Source organism: Mchenga conophoros, linkage group LG18 (assembly GCF_057382185.1).
Source record: "Mchenga conophoros isolate Kocher_MC1m ecotype Shallow Benthic linkage group LG18, M_conophoros_male_GT1.1, whole genome shotgun sequence".
In the NCBI taxonomy this organism is placed as follows: Eukaryota; Metazoa; Chordata; class Actinopteri; order Cichliformes; family Cichlidae; genus Mchenga; species Mchenga conophoros.
In genome coordinates, this window is record NC_140543.1 from 6,804,117 (window position 1) to 6,825,593 (window position 21,477).

The following is a 21,477-nucleotide window of genomic DNA, read 5'->3' on the forward strand; positions in this document are numbered from 1 at the left end:
TAAGACATTTCATGACTCGAGGAAGTAACAATATTGGGCTTTTTTTTTTTTTTTTTTTTTTTTTTTATAAATAGCAGCATAAACCTAGCTTAGGTTCTTCACAAAAATGTTCACCTGTTGCTACAGAATCAAACCATTTTTAAATGTAATAAAATGATCCTGCCATTTTAAATGACACATGCAGAGTTGATGTTTATTATTGTTTAAAAAACATCATTATATACAGGATGTAATGAGACTGGATGAGAGTGCCACCCGTGCTCCATGCATTAGAGTTACACTGTTGCAATATGATGTTGTATAAATTGCATTTAAATAAATTGTACACAATATAAAAGAGGTAGCTATACCACATGTATCCCTGCCCACGGCTATTGCACGAATCATGGTATTGGCATGTGAAGTGACATATTGCATAAAATATAATAAAATATTATAGAGAGGAGTGACATGTAACTCAAACATGTGGCAGGGGAGGTGGGAGCAGACTGAACAATACTCTGGGATCTAGAGAAGTAGAATTTTGTTTCCAGTGTCTCGGAGAGAGGCAAGAGGACAGCCAATTATTTTTTAGTCCATATCGATGACCTTCTGTAGACCTTTTTTTAGTCACCACTGAGCATCCAGCATACCACAGCGCACCACAATGTGAGGCAGTATGTTAAGACACTCCCTATTGTGGAGCGGTTAAAGGTCACCAGAGCTTTTCTTCAGGATTCTGAGAAAGTGTAAGAGTTGCTGCGCCTGCAGACCAGGAGAGACTGTCTGTTCTGCAGATTTCCAGGAATTCAAATCTGTGGTCCACACAGTCTCAATTCATCAAGATGGGGAGGGGGACTATCCTGCAGCTGAGTTCTTTTATTTGTTTATTTATTTATTTTAATTTTTGGTCAGCTTATGGACCTCCTCTCTCTAAGCAGACTAAAGGAGGAGTCGGACTAATATTGATATACTTCAAAATTTGAAACACGTGTGCTACAAATGTTCTGACGTTAATGGTACTGTATATTATTATAACATCTGACACAATTTGCATAGAAACTACTCACTCAGAACATTAAAATACATCACCAGATTTACAATGTTGTATTAAGTATGTCCCAGCTGAGGTTCAAACACATAAACTGTCTCCATCTGTTTACATTTTTGACTGCGGTGGCCGGATGACGGATGATTCGACTTTTTCACTATCCCTCACTATGTTTCATGTGGCTCAGGGGCGAAGAGGTTAGAGATTTTTATATCACCAACTCTCAGTCCAGTATTTCTCATTATTTTTATGTAAAAGTGGTGGATTTTTCTTTATGGATCATTAAAAACGCTTACTTTACACTTAGTTTAGTTCAACAAAAATATATAATCAAAAGCTCTTTAAAGGCTTTTCTCTTCAATTTTCTCCCGACTCCTTTCTGTTTTGTACTTTCTGAGCTGTGAACTTCATCAGAGGACCACATTCGGTGTATTTTCTGTGGTAATTAGCCTCTTTTGCAGATGGGCACGTAGGAAGATAAAGTCTGGGTGAGACCAATCAGCTATTTTGAAAGCATAAGTCAACATTTGGGAAAACTGCTGAGCTGCTTTTATATGCAGCACTGATGAAAAGAGAACAGAACTGTTAGCCTGGCCATGTCCAAAGTGAGGTCATCAAGGCAGAAGTCTTTGTACACAACCACAGAGGACTTCAAAGGAAATCAATGCGTGAAAGAACTGAAGACTTTCAGCTTTAAATCAAGGGGTATTACAAAAGTTTTGCAGTTTAATTCTTAGCTACCAGTCAGTGTTGTGTACATATCCAAAACAGAGGCTTGTTCTCAGTCGGTTCAAACATTTTTCAAACCTGCTCCTCTTGACAGCACTATTATTAAAGACCACCAGAAGCAATATCTTACGATCTTCAGACAAGAGACCCGACCAAACCTTGAGGTAAGATTATTTTGTCACATCAATAAAAGTCAAGCTTGTGTTGTAAATGATAAACAACAGCGTCCTGCAGGATCCTTGGCAGAAAAACTTACACACAAACTCATGTAATCAAATGATAATGAATTAATAGCAAGTCTGGGTTTCAGAAGAGCGCTTGGGTGTTTTTGGAGAAAATGTTTTTGAAGAAAATGCCTCGTTGCTGTCACAAATCACCCCTGACACTCGTCTCCGCCCTGCTCCACTCTCGTCTTCACCTCTCTTGTGAACTGTCTGTTGCTTCAGATGTTTTTCCCCAAGCGTTTAAACCTTCTCTATGTTCTACTCTTTGCACGTTTACCTATCTCAGTCTAATTTCAGGGTGTCAAAGCGTGGCCCACAGGCTAATGGTGGCACTTGTTAATATATTATTATAGTAAAAGATTTACTACCGTGTTTAACTCTAAGGATCAAGAATAAAGAAGTGTTTCTCTTTTGTTGAACCACCACAGCAGCTCCCTGAGCAGCAGACGTCCATGGTTATCATCCTCTGGGCTAAATCTGGTCATTGCATGCATCAGCCTCTGTGGATTCAATTACTGTGTTAAAATTTTCCTCAAAACAGAAATTAAAGATATTTCATATGGGAAACTGCCCTTAAACAAAACTTTATTCAACAGTGAGGTTAATAATCATCACAATCAGGACCTGTGAGGGGTAAGTCTCTGTTTTCTTTTTTGTTTTGTTTGATTCAAGTTTAGATGGATAGTTGGCCATTTCAACACTATAATTGAACCCGCAGGCACTGAGGCTGCAGACACTTAACTAACTTAATTTATTTAAGTTAAATTTTAGGTAGCACAATGTGCCACTGGAAGAAAATCAGCCCTTACAAAAATAAATGATTATTTGTCATTTTTATTGTAGATCACAAAGTAACCCAAAAGTTTGAGCAGCAGTCTATACTTCAGGATAACAGGCTAAATTTGTGATTCGTTTTTTTCCTGAATTTGGCAGAAACAATCACACATCTGTCGTGATTTAATTCAGGAATGATTTCGTGTGAATCCATTCCCAGCTGCAGAGATTGCACAGATTTTCAGTGCACTCGGTGAAAGCTAAGTGACCTTTACGAAAGCTTTTCATGTTGTGTAGAAAACATGGCTGGACAGAAGACAAAATATGGGCTTAAACTGCGTTATGAGATCTAATCATGTTCTCACATGGTGTGATTACATGTACACACTGTATGCAGGGTCCTTCATGCTTTTGCATATCAGCCTTCAGACTGCAGGGTTTACTTTTGCAAATGTTTTCTCTTTATCTGAGCCTATTTCAGTGGAACAAAAAGCAAAACTTCAACTTTATAAAAAGAAAATGAATAATTATAAAAGTTCATTTGAAAGTTTGACTCAAAGCAAACACTAAATTACTGATAACCCGATAGCTAAATGCCTGAGGGATTTCCTTCTAAGGACCGCCAGGAGAACTGCTGTACTAAACGCTGCATTGGAGCTGGAGTTGTTCAACTACAATACAAGAGACACACTATATAAGTAGCTGAATGATATCAATGATATGAATAACTTTTGCAAGTGGAACCCGATTAGCTTACAAATAAGGAAAGGAAGGACAGGAAATTAGCTGGTTAGCAATAATTTTAGTTTCATGATAAGAATGAAGGAATTTATCACAACTAAAGATATTTAATCAATCCTGGGCAAAAAATCAAAAATATAAAATACAAATAAATTCCAAACAGTGACGTTGCCACAGCTCTTTAACATTTATACCAATCATTAAGCTGCGAATACTCGCTGCAGCAAGAAGTGTCACCAACAGGCAAAACCTCAGTATTAGCACTTGTATAGAAGAAGATGTTTCCTATACCAGTCAAAACCTGAATCAAGGAAATAAGAGCTGCCACTACATGAAAGCACAGTTTGCACCAGCAGATGTGACTTCAGTTTCTGTGTCCTCACCATTCAAGAGGGCAAACGCGGCAAAAATAATTGTCCCAGAAAACAATCTTGGAAATCGTGCCAGAGGTCAAATAGACCAAAAGATTCCCCCCATCACTTTTTCCTAATAACGTTTCCTTCACTTTGAAAACCTTCATAAAGAAAGGAAAGGAGAAATTTATAAAGACTTAGGGAGGAAAATGCAGTGCACCAAGACTTTACTTAGACAAGGCTCTTTGATGTGACAGTGAATGTTCTTGATGAGGGTCTGCTATGCTGAAACTTTGTCCCAAGTATAAATTACAAAGAGCACATCAGAAACTTAACTCCATTGGCTATGATGCTGTTTGATATCACTCACATACAGAGGACAGCCTGTAAAAATAACATTTTATTTGTAATGTTAAAGAAAAGTCTATAAAACGAGATGCAATGCTTGTCACATTCTCATCCCGTCTGCTGACATTTCCTCTTCCCACAGGAGACATGATCCAGTATAACTCCTGCCTTTTAATTAATGACAGTCTTAAAGGCTGGGCAGTATAGCAATGTGCAAAACTAATGCAAAGTGAGTTATGATAAACCTTACATTCATGTTGACCATCTTAAAATAGATCATAATCTTTATAAAGCTTATTTATATAAGCTTTTAAGCTTATATAAGCTGATTTTATTACAGCAGCATGACACTCATAGTTCACCTTTGGGTTTATCAGCCTTTCACTGAAGGTTCATAACCTATCAGGATGTCATGGCTTATAAAACAGAAAACACTGTTAATTAACATCTACACAATTTGTGCTGCTTCCCATGAATTATCTCATTTTCTTTCCTTTAGTATTTAGAGACTCGGTCTGCAGAGTGAAAGCTTTCCACAGCCACAGGTGTTAGCAAACCGGTGTGCATGAATGAATACGCAGGATAATTAGATCAGTTGCACCAGATGTTGATCCCTAATGCAGTCAGCATAATGGATGATCGAGGGAGCTAATTTTGGTATTTCCTCAAACACCTGTTGTCGGGGGAAAGGCAACGTTAGCATGAGCCATGGAGCCACAACGGCCACGTTAATGCTTGAAACAAGCCAGATTTAAAGATTCTGTCCAGCTACACAAAGTTTTTCCAAGTTACTGTTAGAAGATATCTGGTTTCTAACAGTTGTGCTTTGAGTGATTGTGACCTTTATAGCTGCTGTTGGCCTGCTTCTCCCTCAGCTTCTTTATGCACTCGGCCTGGTCTCTCTCCACCTCCAGCAGGAAGTTACAGGTTGGATGTCGGCCGTCAACCTGCAGTGGAAGCAATAAAAAGAATACAAATTGTAGATTAAATATTTAGGCTATGTCAACCTTAAAACAGTCTGAGAGTGTGAAGGAAATCAGGTGTCCATATCAACAAAGATGAAAACTGTTATACACTGTCTTTAACACATTTTCTTACACACGTGGCAACAACTATATTAGCAGCTACCAAGAAACTTTTTGGAATTTATTTGCATTTTCTTTTTACATCCATCTGACAGAATAATGCTTTAATGGCAGACAATCCCCTCATGTCCACTGTGCACGTGCAAGCAAGCTCCTGCATATACACAATCCAGATCTGCTGCTGCTTAAGATAAGACACTTGTAAATAAAACTACAAGGAGCAATGAGGACTCTGGCACCTTGGTATATGTCACGCTCAGGCACGCTGTGGTTGAGGAGAAATGCCAGCGGATCGTGTTGCAGTAGAGGCATCTCATGCAGTCACTTTAATGAAATTTAATTGACTGTGGAATAAATGAGTTATTTATCACTTTGTGTTCTCATTAGGTGGCTCTGGAGAATTTCCAGTTATTATTTGTCATATTGCTTCATATCACATCTGAAACCCTCAATGAAAATGTTATGCAGTAAATCTTTATATTGTCAGCAAACATAACTTCCTGTTGTCACTAGGTGGCACCACGACTATGACTAAAGGTCAATTAGTTTGTCTCCTTACTTTTCGCAGTTTTGCATTGTCAGCATAGCTGGACTGGCCATCGGGCCGATGGTGATTTTTCGTTTTTACAGGTCTAAACAATCGAAGGTTTGTCCAGATGCTGGCCGATGTGTAAAAATAACTCAGTTGTTTGGTGGTGGCTATGGCGGCGCTTCCACAAAGGCCAGCAGGTGGATGAGGGAAAGGGGAGGCAGGAGGAGCAGAGACCCGAGGCGGCCGCCGGTCCGAGTGCCAGGTGAACTGAACTTCAGGTAAGAAGTTATGACCTGCAGTCTATCTGGGTCAGATATAAACCAAGTTTAGGTGGAGTTTATTTTCGTTGTGCTGACCTTTTACAGTCAGTTACAATAACTCGTACTGCGTACTAGCTAGCATGACGGAGTTTCTATACAGCTGGGCAGGTGCTATGATCTTACTGATAGTGAACTTTATTTAATTCATAAGGTTAGTTAGTAGAGTTGCCAACCGTCCCGTACAAACATAATCGTCCCGCATTCAGAGAAAATATTAACTAACTATTAACCCAATTAATTGGGTCCACTCCTGCCTGCACACAGCCTTCACATAACATATTAAGATCTGAACTTTATTTAGATTACTTTTAAGGTGGACGTGATCAACCTGTGAGGAGTACATCAAAGGATTGCTACAACTGTCGCACATAGATAGTTTGTGGCAAATCAGATAAGGCGGTAAGTTGTTGGTGGCTTCGATCAAACTGCTCGGATCAGTGGATTAAAGTGTAAAAACTGTCATTTCATTAAATATCGTCATACATCGTTTATACCAGGACCAGATTGGACAATGTATGTCTGAATCACTGCAAATTTTGTGCTGAATAATCAGAGGTCCCAGAGATGTTTCTGTACATTGTGGGACGTTACATGTGTACATGTGTACCAAATTTCAATTCAAAGTATGTTTCTCAGGCATATTTTACAACCCCCTTGTGCAAAACCCATGAAATGCATGAATATCACCAGACCTGATATGTGTGCAAAATTTCATGATTTGAGGCCATGGTTATGCACTCACAAAAATGGTAAATGGCCTGTATTTGTATAGCGCTTTACAAAAATAACCAAAACTAAAAGAACAATGACCATAATGACCATTAGCAGATTGTATGAATGACTTATGTTTCTGAAATAATTGTGCAAACTTCTCACTTAAAATCCATGAATCCACATGATAGGATTTGTAAAGAATTTATTCGTAAATTAGGGTGGAAAATAAGTATTTGGTCACCTCAAACATGGAAAATCTCTGGCTCTCACAGACCTGTAACGTCTTCTGTAAGAAGCTTTTCTGTCCCCCACTCGTTACCTGTATGAATGGCACCTGTTTGAACTCATCATCTGTATAAAAGACACCTGTCCACAGCCTCAAACAGTCAGACTCCAAACTCCACCATGGCCAAGACCAAAGAGCTTTTGAAGGACACCAGGAAAAGTATTGTAGACCTGCACCAGACTGGGAAGAGTGAATCTACAATAGGCAAGCAGCTTGGTGTGAAAAAATCAACTGTGGGAGCAATCATCAGAAAATGGAAGACATACAAGACCACTGATAATCTCCCTCGATCTAGGGCTCCACGCAAGATCTCATCCCGTGGGGTCAAAATGATCATGAGAACGGTGAGCAAAGATCCCAGAACCACACGGGGGGACCTGGTGAATGACCTGCAGAGAGCTGGGACCAAAGTAACAAAGGTCACCATCAGTAACACACTACAACGGCAGGGAATCAAATCCCGCAGTGCCAGACGTGTTCCGCTGCTGAAGCCAGTGCATGTCCAGGCCCGTCTGAAGTTTGCCAGAGAGCACATGGATGATACAGCAGAGGATTGGGAGAACGTCATGTGGTCAGATGAAACCAAAGTAGAACTTTTTGGTATAAACTCAACTCGTCGTGTTTGGAGGAAGAAGAATACTGAGTTGCATCCCAAGAACACCATACCTACTGTGAAGCATGGGGGTGGAAACATCATGCTATGGGGCTGTTTTTCTGCCAAGGGGACAGGACGACTGATCCGTGTTAAGGACAGAATGAATGGGGCCATGTATTGTGAGATTTTGAGCCAAAACCTCCTTCCATCAGTGAGAACTTTGAAGATGAAACGAGGCTGGGTCTTCCAACATGACAATGATCCAAAACACACCGCCCGGGCAACAAAGGAGTGGCTCCGTAAGAAGCATTTGAAAGTCCTGGAGTGGCCTAGCCAGTCTCCAGACCTCAACCCCATAGAAAATCTGTGGCGGGAGTTGAAAGTCCGTGTTGCTCGGCGACAGCCCCAAAACATCACTGCTCTCGAGAAGATCTGCATGGAGGAATGGGCCAAAATACCAGCTACTGTGTGTGCAAACCTGGTAAAGACCTATAGTAAACGTTTGACCTCTGTTATTGCCAACAAAGGTTATGTTACAAAGTATTGAGTTGTATTTTTGTTATGACCAAATACTTATTTTCCACCCTGATTTACGAATAAATTCTTTACAAATCCTACCATGTGAATTCATGGATTTTTTTTTCACATTCTGTCTCTCACAGTTGAAGTGTACCTCTGGTGCAAATTACTGACCTCTGTCATCATTTTAGGTGGGGGAACTTGCACAATCGGTGGCTGACTAAATACTTTTTTGCCCCACTGTAAGTCCATCCATCTATTTTCCTAACTGTTTATCCAGTGCAGCGTTGCAATGGGCCTGGAGCCAGTCCAGCAAAAATCCACCCTAACATAAAATAGGATGGTAGCGTAAACTCTATGTGCAGAGTTCAGAAGACAGTCATTTTACAACACTGCCAAAAACTGATATTATTCCAAACCATTTGCAACATTTATTTTACACAATATGTTTGCATTTTTCTTCACGTTCGTTAGAGATGGATGAAAGTGTTATAAGCTCATACACAGAGGAGAGCGAGGGTTATGATAGACAGATGAACAGAAGGTCAAGATAAGCTGCTTAAACCAACCAGCCAGCACTCCCTCTCTTAATATTTGTGTGTGTTTAAACAGAGGAGAGGCACATGAATCAACAGCGCGTAAATCCTGAGGAGGAAATTGTGATCGAGCCAAACGGCACATGACAAATGAATAACCATCTTCTATATTTTAAGTCATAATAGCACCTGTAATCAAACATGTTCTGCACTGTGTCTGTGTCTGATCTGATTTTAGTAGTATCACTGACTCATGTAAACTCCACAGCCTCGTTACTGCAGTTACACGAGTAAAGTTCTTGCATCAACAACACAGAAAAACTACCATTAACAATTAATTTGTTGCTTTTACTGAGTCAGCACAAATAAAACACTTTAAATTTTAACACTTGTGCAAAGTTTTATTCATATCACTTTGAATATAGATTTACCTCAGAGTAAAATATCCAATTCAAGTATTTTACGACTACGTGTCATTTCTCTTATTTTGCTCTTTAATAGGATCAACAGTTTTTAAACAGCTCCCAATGTCCATCACTCAATCAAAATCTCCCATAGAGGCTGCAGCTTTTTATCCCCTGGCATGAAGCAAGGCTGGGCATCATCCAGACAGCACACACAAGCATGCACACAGACTTACACAACTATGAGCCTGAAGTGGCAGCTGAACTGCGATTTGACGCATCAAACACAGAATATTATCCAAATGTGAGCAATAGATTATTATTCAAAAACAAACTCAGAGATCCTCAAAAGTCTCCTGTCAAACCAAATTAGCTGAGATGAACGCAGCTAAAAATGAACGTGGGAATGACGGACGTGTTTCAGAAAGTTGTCGGTAATGTGACTAAAACCAAACACTTCATTTACTGGACAAAGGGTGAGGTCAAACACACAGAAACATTTGATATGTATGTAAAGGTGGAAACCAATAAAAGTTGTACAAAACATAGTAAACGCTTGAGTATTCCCATCAGCATGCACTATTTTTGTCTTTGACAGTTCTTACACCTCATGAATGAACAAATATACCAGAAAACACACAAATAGAAAGTCTTAGCTTAGCAGATTAGCTTGGGTGAAAGACCGAAAGTTTAGGCACACAACGATGTGTGCCACTGGTAAAGTTTCTGGGCTGCCTTTCCTCATAACAGCCATCCCTCAAGATTTTCTCCATTTAAAGCAATGCATTATTAGGGATTGTAACATCGAGTCATTTTACTGAATCAGTAGACAGTTCAAAAACATTCCCACACCACTCGTGCTGATGAGTCCAAAAAAGGAAGAAAAAAGTCCATGAGTGACGAAACCTTTAACTTTTTTTATTTCACTACGTATCTTTGAAATGTTTTTATATTACATAAGCACTTTGGCTAGAAAATCCAAATCCAACATTATGTTAATTTTGTAAATCATGGTTCCATGTAAACACACAATCAAGCAGGATATGATGAAAGGTGAGGCTAGCTTGGTACTGTATGAGCTTGTAGTGTCTCTCAGTTATCAGTAAGCTCTATATTACAGCGGGTTATTTAATCATTCCTAATACCAACATGGCAACAGTGACAAGGCTCAGCTTGAAGCTTCTAACTAATGGGTGATATCAGGCAGCACATCATTTCCTTTTTCATCAGAGCCTTTTTGCTTGCCAGCAGTTGTTTAGGTAATGGATAAACTCTAAGAAATGGATATACACCAGACTGAACTGTTGTTACAGCTGCCAGCAAAACTGACACCTATTTACATCTGAAAAAAAATGATTTTAATGTCCGGATGGAGACATGGTTTTGGTTTGGTCTTCTTCGGTTTGTCTCTCACACACTCAGGTAAGTCGATTTATGTCAGGTGTCGCTTTAATGTGCTCCAACCAGAACCGCTTCTTCTTCCATTTTAGTCTGCCAACTCTTTCCTCTCTGCTTTTTCATCTTCTGAAGACATATTAAAGGTACAGTCAGTAGCAGGTTTGGCGCCCTGGGCGAACACTCCCTCTTACTCTTCTTATATTTATTGTTTGTTTACTTGCACTGCTGTAACTGGAGCCTCGTCTCGTCTCTCTATATACTGGACTGTATGTAGCGGAGATGACAATAAGGTTTACTTTGACTTCAGCAGTGAGCAGGTGCACCGAGGGCTCTCGCGCTCAATTTTCGTGTATAAAATTTAGAAAAAACATCGGTGCAAATGATAAGTCTGTATCATAATGTCTGGTGTTTTCGTTGACATGTCTAATCTCCTGACAATAAGTAATCACAACAATATCGCCATGTTTATGCACACACATCAGAGGTTACACAAAGTTTATGACTGTGCATCAATTTGTTGGGAAGACATAACCACACACTAAATCAATGTATATTTACGACTACAATAAATAAGCAGTAACTATCTTACTGGACCTGTAAGGTCCTTGTTCCCACACCTGTCTGAGAGCTGTGCATGGACATGCAGCATGAATAGCATACTTTACAGCTAGGCTGACATATTCATCATAGTTGCTCCAGACAGTTCAAATGCTCCATGTTACAGAAGTTTGTATGTATGTCGGACAAATGCTGAAAACAAAAACTCCACTGGATGGACGGGGAACACGGTGACACCTTGGAAATTTTCATGTCAATTTCAGGCTAAGTGCTTGTGACCTTCATTGCAGGGCATGTCAAATCCAATAGCACACCATTTGCTCACTCACTTACTCAGCAGGCTGGAAAGTATACAACAACTAGACAGTGCGACACAAAGAAGTCGAATTAATGAGTTTACCGCGATGAAGATACAGCAGAGTCTGGACATGCTGGGCAGCCAGACACAGAAAACAATATGTGCACGTGGTTTAACATTTCTAACCTCACATAGACCCATGGTGTGTTATCTTCAAAAGTTTGCAGCATTTTAAAAAATTTCTTTAGGACAAACTTAAAAGAAATTAGAAAACACCCAAGGTTTGAAAAGAGGGGCCAGTGCTCAAGTGTCTTAAACCTGCTTTTATCCTGTTTGTTGACACACATCTGCAGTAAATCACATTTTTTATTTTATTTTTTTCCTTTGATTTCCTTTCCTGCCTTGTTAAGACGTAAGTTACATTTAGTTCGTTCGTATCCCATTAGCCTTGTTTGCTAAAAGCACATATGCAAGCAGCATAAGAATAGAGGAAATCAGGAATAAAGAACCAGACTTAATACTGTTTTATCTTTGCAATTGATATCGATGCACCTACATCCACAAATTAAGCTTTGGGAACAAGGTCAGGTGTGACTGAGTAATCTCTCGCTAGCACACATGTTACTCTTCCTATGGAAAGTGAGAAATAAACTCCTCGTGTTTCCCTCGGTCTCTCTCGTCTCTCTGCCAGTGTGCAGAGCTTAAACATACTTTTGTTGTAATTTTTGGTCCACTGCACACTAAGTGATTGGTGTTAAAGCCAGTGGATACATGCACTACACGAATCAAGTGCAACATAAGATAAGATAATGTGAGATAAAATTATTCCTCTAGGAGAAAATCAGCAGGAGAAAATTGATTTATCTACTACTGCATCAACAGGAGAAAATGTTAAACATCACAGTAAAACCCACTTCAGTAAAGTGTGCCAGCTATCTTTATTAACCTGATCACCCTGTGTGTGTATATATAAAGTGTTGTCTTGCCTTTACCCTTTGTCATGATGTGTGTTATCCTGCCTGGTGTCGTCTCCTTCTGTTTCTTCTGTGACTTCTTCTGGTTTTGGCTTCATGTTCTAGACTTTATGCACTGGCGGCTGGCCTAAAAAACGTCTCTTCTTGTGTTAATTCACTTGCTTCCTGCATCTTATTATCCTGCACATTATGACAGTCCAGTTCTTTTGCTGATTAGTCCTCAACACAAAGCATTCTGTTTTTAGTGCTTATTAGTTTTCCTGGTATTTGAATGTCTGTAAGAAATCTCACGCCACCCATCTCGCTGCTGCGGTGATATGTCAATAAAAGCTCAAACTGAAAATGTAGTGCTGGTGGAGTGTGAACAAGGCAGGGAACTGGGTGCCAACTCATTAAATTGATTGGTTTCATTTTATATTATAAGTATCTTTGTCCTTTTAAGTATATTTCACTGAGGTAATGTTATGATTTAGCAATGTAAAACACTGAACTGAACTAAGCCCTGGTGACCTGTTTTACGTCCACTAAGTCTCACGGCAATCTCACAAATGTCTCATGAAATATTTGGTCTGGACCAAACGACACCACTATCGTAACTAAAGCAGACACCACCTGTGTTATAGCAGATGCACTAATTGGTTCGATGACAGCTGCTTCTCCACAAAGCTGCCTCCAGCATGATGCAGATCCAGAATCTACTCTAATCGGTAGATGATAATGACTAACTCAAGTTAGCCAAAGGAAATGCAAACAAGGGCATTACTCTTTCAACACACAGCTCTGCAAACAGCAAACAAATTGCTGAGGTAGTGTCTGAAATTTTCATAGGATATTTGATTTTTCTTCCACTGGTTTGATATTCTCTGGATTGTCCACGTGAGGATCTTAAATCTGCAGATCATGGTTGATGAACTTATTTTATTCAAGAGACAAAGAATTCTGTCCTTTTTGATGTTCTTTCAGCAAAAGGATCAACGAGAAAGTTCCAACAATACAAACACGCACAAGGAAGTTTTTGAGTAAAAACCAAAAACCAAAAAAAGTAATGCAGAAACACTTCTGTATATAAGTTCTGGCATAAATGAATAGCAATAAATAAATAAATAAATAACAGCAAGTGAATTTTTATTAAAAGTCTCCTTTTAGTTAATGACAGAGCTATCTAAATGCTAATGAATCGGTCTTATCAGCTCTTTTTCCTAATGTGTTTTCGTGCTCTGGCTTCAATCAGCAGTGATGCACACCACTAGCTGGCCACCATCAAATGAGCTTTAGGAGATGATGATGCTGCTGAGTTTACCTTTACTCAATTTGATTTTATGGCAGAGGTTGGCCCCAAGAACGAGCGGTAAAAGAGCTGCAGTGACAAAGAAAAGAAAAGAAAACTAATGAAGTATGAGAAACTCCCAGAATCAGCAGCCCAAACTCCCCAGCAGGCTGTAAATACAGTGGGGGAAATAATTATTTGCTAAAAGTTTGCTCATTTGCATAAGAAATAAACACTAATTTCTTTGGTCGTTTCAATTCAACCAAATTTCAGAAAAAACACATTACATAAATGTTATAAAGCAATTTGCATGTCATTGCAAGCAAACATGACTTAGTAGTCGGTGGAGAAACCCTTTCTGCAAGCACAGCAGTTAGACGTTTCTTGTAGTTGGTCAGCTGGTTTGCGCGTATCTCAGGGGGGATTTTGGACCACTCTTTACAGCAACTCTAAATCCTTTAGTTTTTTGGCAACTCAAGGTTTTAGCTTCCTTCGCAGAAGGAAGAATATAGAACTGAGGTCTGAAAACTAGGTAATAAACCCCATGACGTCAATGAGCCTCTTCTTTAGCCACTTCTTTGCTGTCATATAGGAAGAACCATGCATCATCTTTTCTTTTTCAGGAGGTTCTTGTATGGTACATGGCCTCGTCCAATGGCTCCTTAAAGTCACCCTTCTCCCTTAGCAGAAAAAAAACTCCAAAACATAATGTTTCCACCTCCATACTTGACTTTTGGGATGGTGTTCTTTGGATCATATTCAGCATTATTCTTCCTTCAAACACGTTGGGTCAAAAATGCCCTGAATTCAATTTTGGTTCATCTGACCACAGCCCTTTCTCCTACACCTTCTTTTAACAATTTAGATGCTTATTAAGCAAATCTAAGATCGGCCTGTACATATTTCTTCTTGTATGCCCTGCAAGATTTCAGTGCATTAGGGCGTAATGTGTTGCTGATTGTGTAACTGCCTTCAGCTCATTAACAAGCTAGTGATCATTATCACCCAATGAAGTAAGATCCTCAAGGATGCCGAACAGAGGGTGACCGATGATCATTTTATATTTCTGCCACTTCAAAATACAGGGAGTGCAGAATTATTAGGCAAGTTGTATTTTTGAGGAATAATTTTATTATTGAACAACAACCATTGTCAGGGGTAGACATTTGTTCAAACACAAGTAAGAGAAATGAGACACTGTAGACCGACTCAGAGAGTATTAGAAACGTGCGCACGGGTGAATGTCTCTGAGAAGACACACACACCGAGTGCAGGCTTGCTTGCTTTATTTATAGTGAAAGTCAGTTACATAGTACTTCCTCTTTTAACTGAAAAGGGAGAGGTCAGGCATTATCTCAGCTTATCTGACCTTGCACACATACACTGAAAATAACAATGCAGAAGTATATCATGCTTATCTGACATCACACACTGAGGTAAGGAATGCATTATGTTCTCTTTAACAATAAGCTTGGTTATGTGAAAATATATGAACACACAGAATATAAGGCACACTTGATTATATTGTATTATAGAGATTTGGTTATATTGTATAATGTAGAAAAATCTCTTAACAACCATGTTCTCAATGAACCCAAAAAACACATTAATATCAAAGCTGAATGTTTTTGGAAGTAGTTTTTAGTTTGTTTTTAGTTTTAGCTATTTTAGGGGGATATCTGTGTGTGCAGGTGACTATTACTGTGCATAATTATTAGGCAACTTAACAAAAAACAAATATATACCCATTTCAATTATTTATTTTTACCAGTGAAACCAATATAACATCTCCACATTCACAAATATACATTTCTGACATTCAAAAACAAAACAAAAACAAATCAGCGACCAATATAGCCACCTTTCTTTGCAAGGACACTCAAAAGGACCCTACGCTGTGTCACTGCATCATTCTATGTTTGGCACTGATCACCACCTGCACTCATGTATATATCTTTCAACGTAGCACTCTTAATTCTTATTCTCATGTATATATCTCATGTATATCTCATGCACATATCTTTCCACGTAGCACTTTTAATTCTTATCCCTACTTTTATTTTTTTCCATGTCTATTTAAGTGCTATTTATGACAGCATGTTTGCACTGAAGCACCGCAGCAATTTCCTAATGTTGTAAACCTGCTCAACATTTGGCAATAAACCCCTTTCTGATTCTGATTCTGATTCTGAAAAGCCTGCCATCCATGGATTCTGTCAGTGTTTTGATCTGTTCACCATCAACATTGCGTGCAGCAGCAACCACAGCCTCCCAGACACTGTTCAGAGAGGTGTACTGTTTTCCCTCCTTGTAAATCTCACATTTGATGATGGACCACAGGTTCTCAATGGGGTTCAGATCAGGTGAACAAGGAGGCCATGTCATTAGTTTTTCTTCTTTTATACCCTTTCTTGCCAGCCACGCTGTGGAGTACTTGAACGCGTGTGATGGAGCATTGTCCTGCATGAAAATCATGTTTTTCTTGAAGGATGCAGACTTCTTCCTGTACCACTGCTTGAAGAAGGTGTCTTCCAGAAACTGGCAGTAGGACTGGGAGTTGAGCTTGACTCCATCCTCAACCCGAAAAGGCCCCACAAGCTCATCTTTGATGATACCAGCCCAAACCAGTACTCCACCTCCACCTTGCTGGCGTCTGAGTCGGACTGGAGCTCTCTGCCCTTTACCAATCCAGCCACGGGCCCATCCATCTGGCCCATCAAGACTCACTCTCATTTCATCAGTCCATAAAACCTTAGAAAAAATCAGTCTTGAGATATTTCTTGGCCTAGTCCTGACGTTTCAGCTTGTGTGTCTTGTTCAGTGGTGGTCGTCTTTCAGCCTTTCTTACCTTGGCCATGTCTCTGAGTATTGCACACCTTGTGCTTTTGGGCACTCCAGTGATGTTGCAGCTCTGAAATATGGCCAAACTGATGGCAAGTGGCATCTTGGCAGCTGCACGCTTGACTTTTCTCAGTTCATGGGCAGTTATTTTGTGCCTTGGTTTTTCCACACGCCTCTTGCGACCCTGTTGACTATTTTGAAAGAAACGCTTGATTGTTCGATGATCACACTTCAGAAGCTTTGCAATTTTGAGACTGCTGCATCCCTCTGCAAGATATCTCACTATTTTTGACTTTTCTGAGCCTGTCAAGTCCTTCTTTTGACCCATTTTGCCAAAGGAAAGGATGTTGCCTAATAATTATGCACACCTGATATAGGGTGTTGATGTCATTAGACCACACCCCTTCTCATTACAGAGATGCACATCACCTAATATGCTTAATTGGTAGTAGGCTTTCGAGCCTATACAGCTTGGAGTAAGACAACATGCATGAAGAGGATGATGTGGACAAAATACTCATTTGCCTAATAATTCTGCACTCCCTGTAAGAAAACCAGCAGTTGTCACTTTCTCACCGTCTTCTAGCCCTCTGCATGTCTACAGTCTTCTCCCTGAAGCCCCTTGACAGCTGTTTGGTCTTTGCCCGCGGTGCTGGAGAGGCTGGATTGGAAGAAATTGATTCTGTGGAGAAGTGTGCTTTATATGCAGCTTCATCTGTAATTGATTGATTGATTGATTGATCTGTGGAAACCAGAATTCTTCCTGGGTTGTAAGAATACAAATACTTATTTCAAAGGATGAAATGCAAATCAGTTTGCAACTTTTATGTAATTTGAGTTGTTTTTCTGGATCTTTGGTCGATCTGCTGTCTCACTTCATTAAATTTAAACTATGATAAAAATTAGAGACTTGTCATTTCTTCGTTAGTGAGCCACTTACAAACTCAGCAGGGTGATCAGATAATTATTTCCCCCACTACACTAACTACTAAACACAAGCAGAAAGTTAAGATGATTTAAAACAATGTACCAAGTGTGCTGTCACGTGACTCCTCCCTGTCCATTCTGGAACATGGAAACATGGAGGAAAATTCAAACAGTGAGCAAAATGTGCAACCCAAGCAGCTTGCACCAAATAACAATAACGTGTCTGTTGAATTGACATATATTTGGCTTTAGTAAAGACAACATTGAACAAAAAGATGAAAACAGAAAGCCTGAAGTCTCAGAGTGAAAGTGTGATAAGCTCACAAAGGCCCTGTGGGACTTCCAGATACAGACTGGTGATGGCTAACCAACAGGACATAGAAGTGATGGACGGATGGTTTCAAACCCGCTGTAACAGCACTGTGCATCAGGACTGTTCTTCATGCTGCTTTGGATGTCAAAAATAGCTTTTACTTACCTATATTCCTTTAACTTTTAAAATATCTTTCGCTTGGCAAATGTCTGCAACTAATGCCTAAATAAGTAGCAGTACAAGGGAAAAAAATCCTGAACTGATGATTACATGCCATTACGTCTTCAGATGGACATGATTTATGTCCAAAGGACAGAAAATACGTAAGTGGGTACATTTTTACCGAAGAAGGTAGAAAAGGCGACAAAACTAAAAATGTCTTCAAAATAATCCTCATAAGTGTATTTCTGAAATCTACTGATGTCTTGATGCACTCTCTCACCAACTGTGTGCTTTCTGTTAACGTCATGAAATTAAAAAAAAAAAAAAAAAAAATCAGCAGCACAGTTTAAAAAGGTGAAAAGCTGAAGAACAAACTTAGCATTTCCCCTGATAATGTCAGGTGAAAAAGAACAAAAATGAGGACTGTTTAATTACTTATCACGTCTCTTTCACTCATCCCAAGCAGGAAATCATGTTTAAAACAGAAACGTCAAAAGGAAGAAAGATTTTTAAAGTCAGCTAGAACAAAAAAGCCTGGCTACTTCCTACACAAACTCAGACTTCTTCCTCACCAGGAGGGCAGCATCTCTTATCGCTGAAGCAATTCAAACAGCACTTTCATTAACTGTCTGATCCACAATCAACCTGACACTATTAAATGCAGCAGCCCTTATTATAGCTTGAATAAAGCTTAAATTATCTGTCAGTTCATCACTATGACAAAACCCTTTCATGCTGTCAAACTGTTTTCAAAATATTACATTGTTTCTGAAGACATTAATTGTTGCTTATTTATTCGTTGTGTATTGGTTGGCTGAGCGGAACATTGTTACCATCCCTCTTAAATAGCTACATGTCCTGAATATGCTGTCAGAACAGGTCTTACTTGGCCAGGAATAATCTCTAATAAGCCTTTCCACCTTAACGGTGTGGCTGCTACTGCCTAACCTAAACCAGGTTTCACGTCTCACCACCAAAAAACGGGAGCCTGTTTCAGAAAGTAAGCACCACAAGTCGACAAAAAGTTCAGAGCCACCGACAGCAAAGACCGACAAATGCTGAACACATATTCTGTCTGCCATCATTTTCTTTTCTCAGCTTCAGCCAGTGAAGGGAATATAATAATCAATTCTCAAATTGTGGGTTGGTTCTCAAAAGGCACCTGAGATAAAACCTGCTCTGAACCAGCAGCACTACAGTACTCAGACCCCAAGACATTAGCAGCAGATCTTTTACATCCTGCAGTCTCTCAACACTCTCTGCACACTTCATGGTTTGTTTTACCTCAGACTCAAGTTGAGATTCATCCCTGATAAACCAAACACATCCCGGGACCTTCACCTCTTTTTTAGTTTGGCTGGAACAATTTGATGAATGGACTGGTTCTTATATACTGTAGTGCTTTTCTACTCTACCCGAGCACTCAGAGTCTGATTCACCTCTCATTTACAAAAGCACATTTTTTCCCTATGCTTCAGAGCTTTCTATTTAACACACACATACATACTCTCATGGATATTTGGCATGCAGACTGGAGCAGCCAGGGATCGAACCTTGTGACCTGCTCTGCAGTCACCCCAGTCATCTCAGACACCATTACTTTACCAGTTAAATCACCTGAGACTGTGCTGCTGTATGACATGTTGCTGATACCTGAATCACATTTCTCACGTTAGCCTCGACTAACTGTGATATCAGACATTAACAAAACGAAAACTGCGTTTGTGTAACAGCTGCCCAAGATAGTCCTAAAACACCGTTCACAGTCCTTATCAGAGTCTCTGTGTTTGTGGCTAGCAAAGACTATTAAAAGAAAGGGTTCACGCAGTGCATCCAATTAAACAGATAGTGGAAAATGTTGGATTGTGGTTTCCCTTATCACAGTAATCACACTGCAGGGGAGACTCACAGCTCAGTCAAGCTTCTGCGTTTCTCACAGTTTACTTGATAACATCTCACAGTTACATGTGACATGGGAGCTTAATTTTAATATGAGTTGTGATAAGAAAACCAAATAGGTCTCGACTTCAGCAGCTTTTGCTAAAATCACATTATACAGTATAAATCTAACTGGGTCTGCTGAAGCTTCACAGCCTCGGTCACAGGCGCTCTGCAGGGCAGGTAGCACCAAAGAGGGAGCAGGCTCCCACTCATTTATTTCCAACTGCCCCAAATGTATGTTATATAAATAAAACAAGACCCTGTAAGAATCTGCAGAAATCACTGCTGACCTCTGATTTCACCCTGAAGCAAAGCTCCAACCAGGCTTCACCATCTGCTCCAGGGTTGCTCCGTCACTGTGATTTTAACGCCACTGCCACACGCAGCATTCTCACTCAGCTTTTTATCAGTTTTTATAGTAATACCAATGAACAAAGTGCTAATCTGGAATTTAAAAAAACATTTTCTCACATTGCTTTAGGTGTTAAGTACCTTTTTGCATTATCGTGCTGATGGAGTGCATTAGATACAATTAACTGACACTGTACATTATGTACACTCATATACAGCATGCATTAGGTCCCTCCAGTGATGCAGCAGTTAACACATTTGTTTGGTAAGTGCAAGCTTGTTGGTTCAATTCCAGGCAGAGACACAAATCTGCTTTAGGATCGTGTCAGAAAGGGCATCCTCAGTAAAACTGCCAAATCAAACCTGTGGAGCTTCTTACTGTGGTGACCATTTGTGGCAAAGGAGAAGCTGAAAGTAACTTTCTATACTGCAGTTTGTGCTATTAAATGTTATCCATCCATCTGTTTGTCTAGTTCAGGGGCCTGGCAGCTTATCCCAGCTTTCATTTGGCAAGAGGCAGGATACACCTTGGACAAGTCAAGAGACACACTGTGGCCAATCACCAATGAGCACCTCGTGCATGTCTATAGACTGTGGGAAGAAGCGAAAGCAACCAGAGTGAACCCACACAGACACGAGGAGGACGAGGAAAGACCCCAGAGATTTGTGACTTGGACCTTTAACTTTGAGTAGTAGTGACAGGCTTTGGATCCAGGCAACTAACAATGTGATCACATGATATGCACCAAATCTGTGAGGAGAACTGTGATTCAGACCATGGATTGCGATTCTGTTCTGATATTATCCTCTAACTGAGAGTATTACTGAGAACAAAAGCAGGAAAAAAATGTGTTTGGGACAATAAACAGTGTTGATCCTATTTAGTTCTATTTAACAGATGCTCTTATCCAGCCTGGTTTACAGTTGAATTTTAAACCAGATTAAAAAAAATAGACTGCAACGCTCACAGCGCAAAAGCAAGTGCGGGTCAAAAAAAGTACAAGGCGAGACAAATAGTGCATTTCATATGCTGGTGTAGATTCAAGGTGGTGTTTCACGGAGAAGGAAACAACCCAGCTTAAAGCAGGGGGAGGAATTACAGCACTATGCTTTTTCATAATGGGCTATGCCTCACTGCTCAGCTGTGGCCCAAATACAAAGACAACAAACAGTTCTCTACAATGAGATTAAAAGAAGAGTGAATCACTTCAAACGCCACTAAATTAAGGGTTTTCTGACCATATTAATTGTTTGAGA

The 21,477-nt window shown here is 39.8% G+C and overlaps 1 protein-coding gene across 2 annotated transcripts in view; it reads right to left on the reverse strand.

The window, feature by feature from the left end:
* The window catches only part of LOC146553111 (vasoactive intestinal polypeptide receptor 2-like), a 76,154-nt gene that overhangs the window by 40,711 nt on the left and 13,966 nt on the right, over positions 1-21,477 (reverse strand). For both annotated transcript variants that reach the window (XR_014889504.1, XM_085254541.1), the window contains exon 2: positions 5,041-5,146. Coding sequence is in view for 1 of the 2 variants with exons in the window: in XM_085254541.1 (XP_085110667.1) it covers positions 5,041-5,146 (106 nt within the window). In the remaining variant the exon portion in view is untranslated. The remainder of the gene's footprint in view (positions 1-5,040; positions 5,147-21,477) is intronic.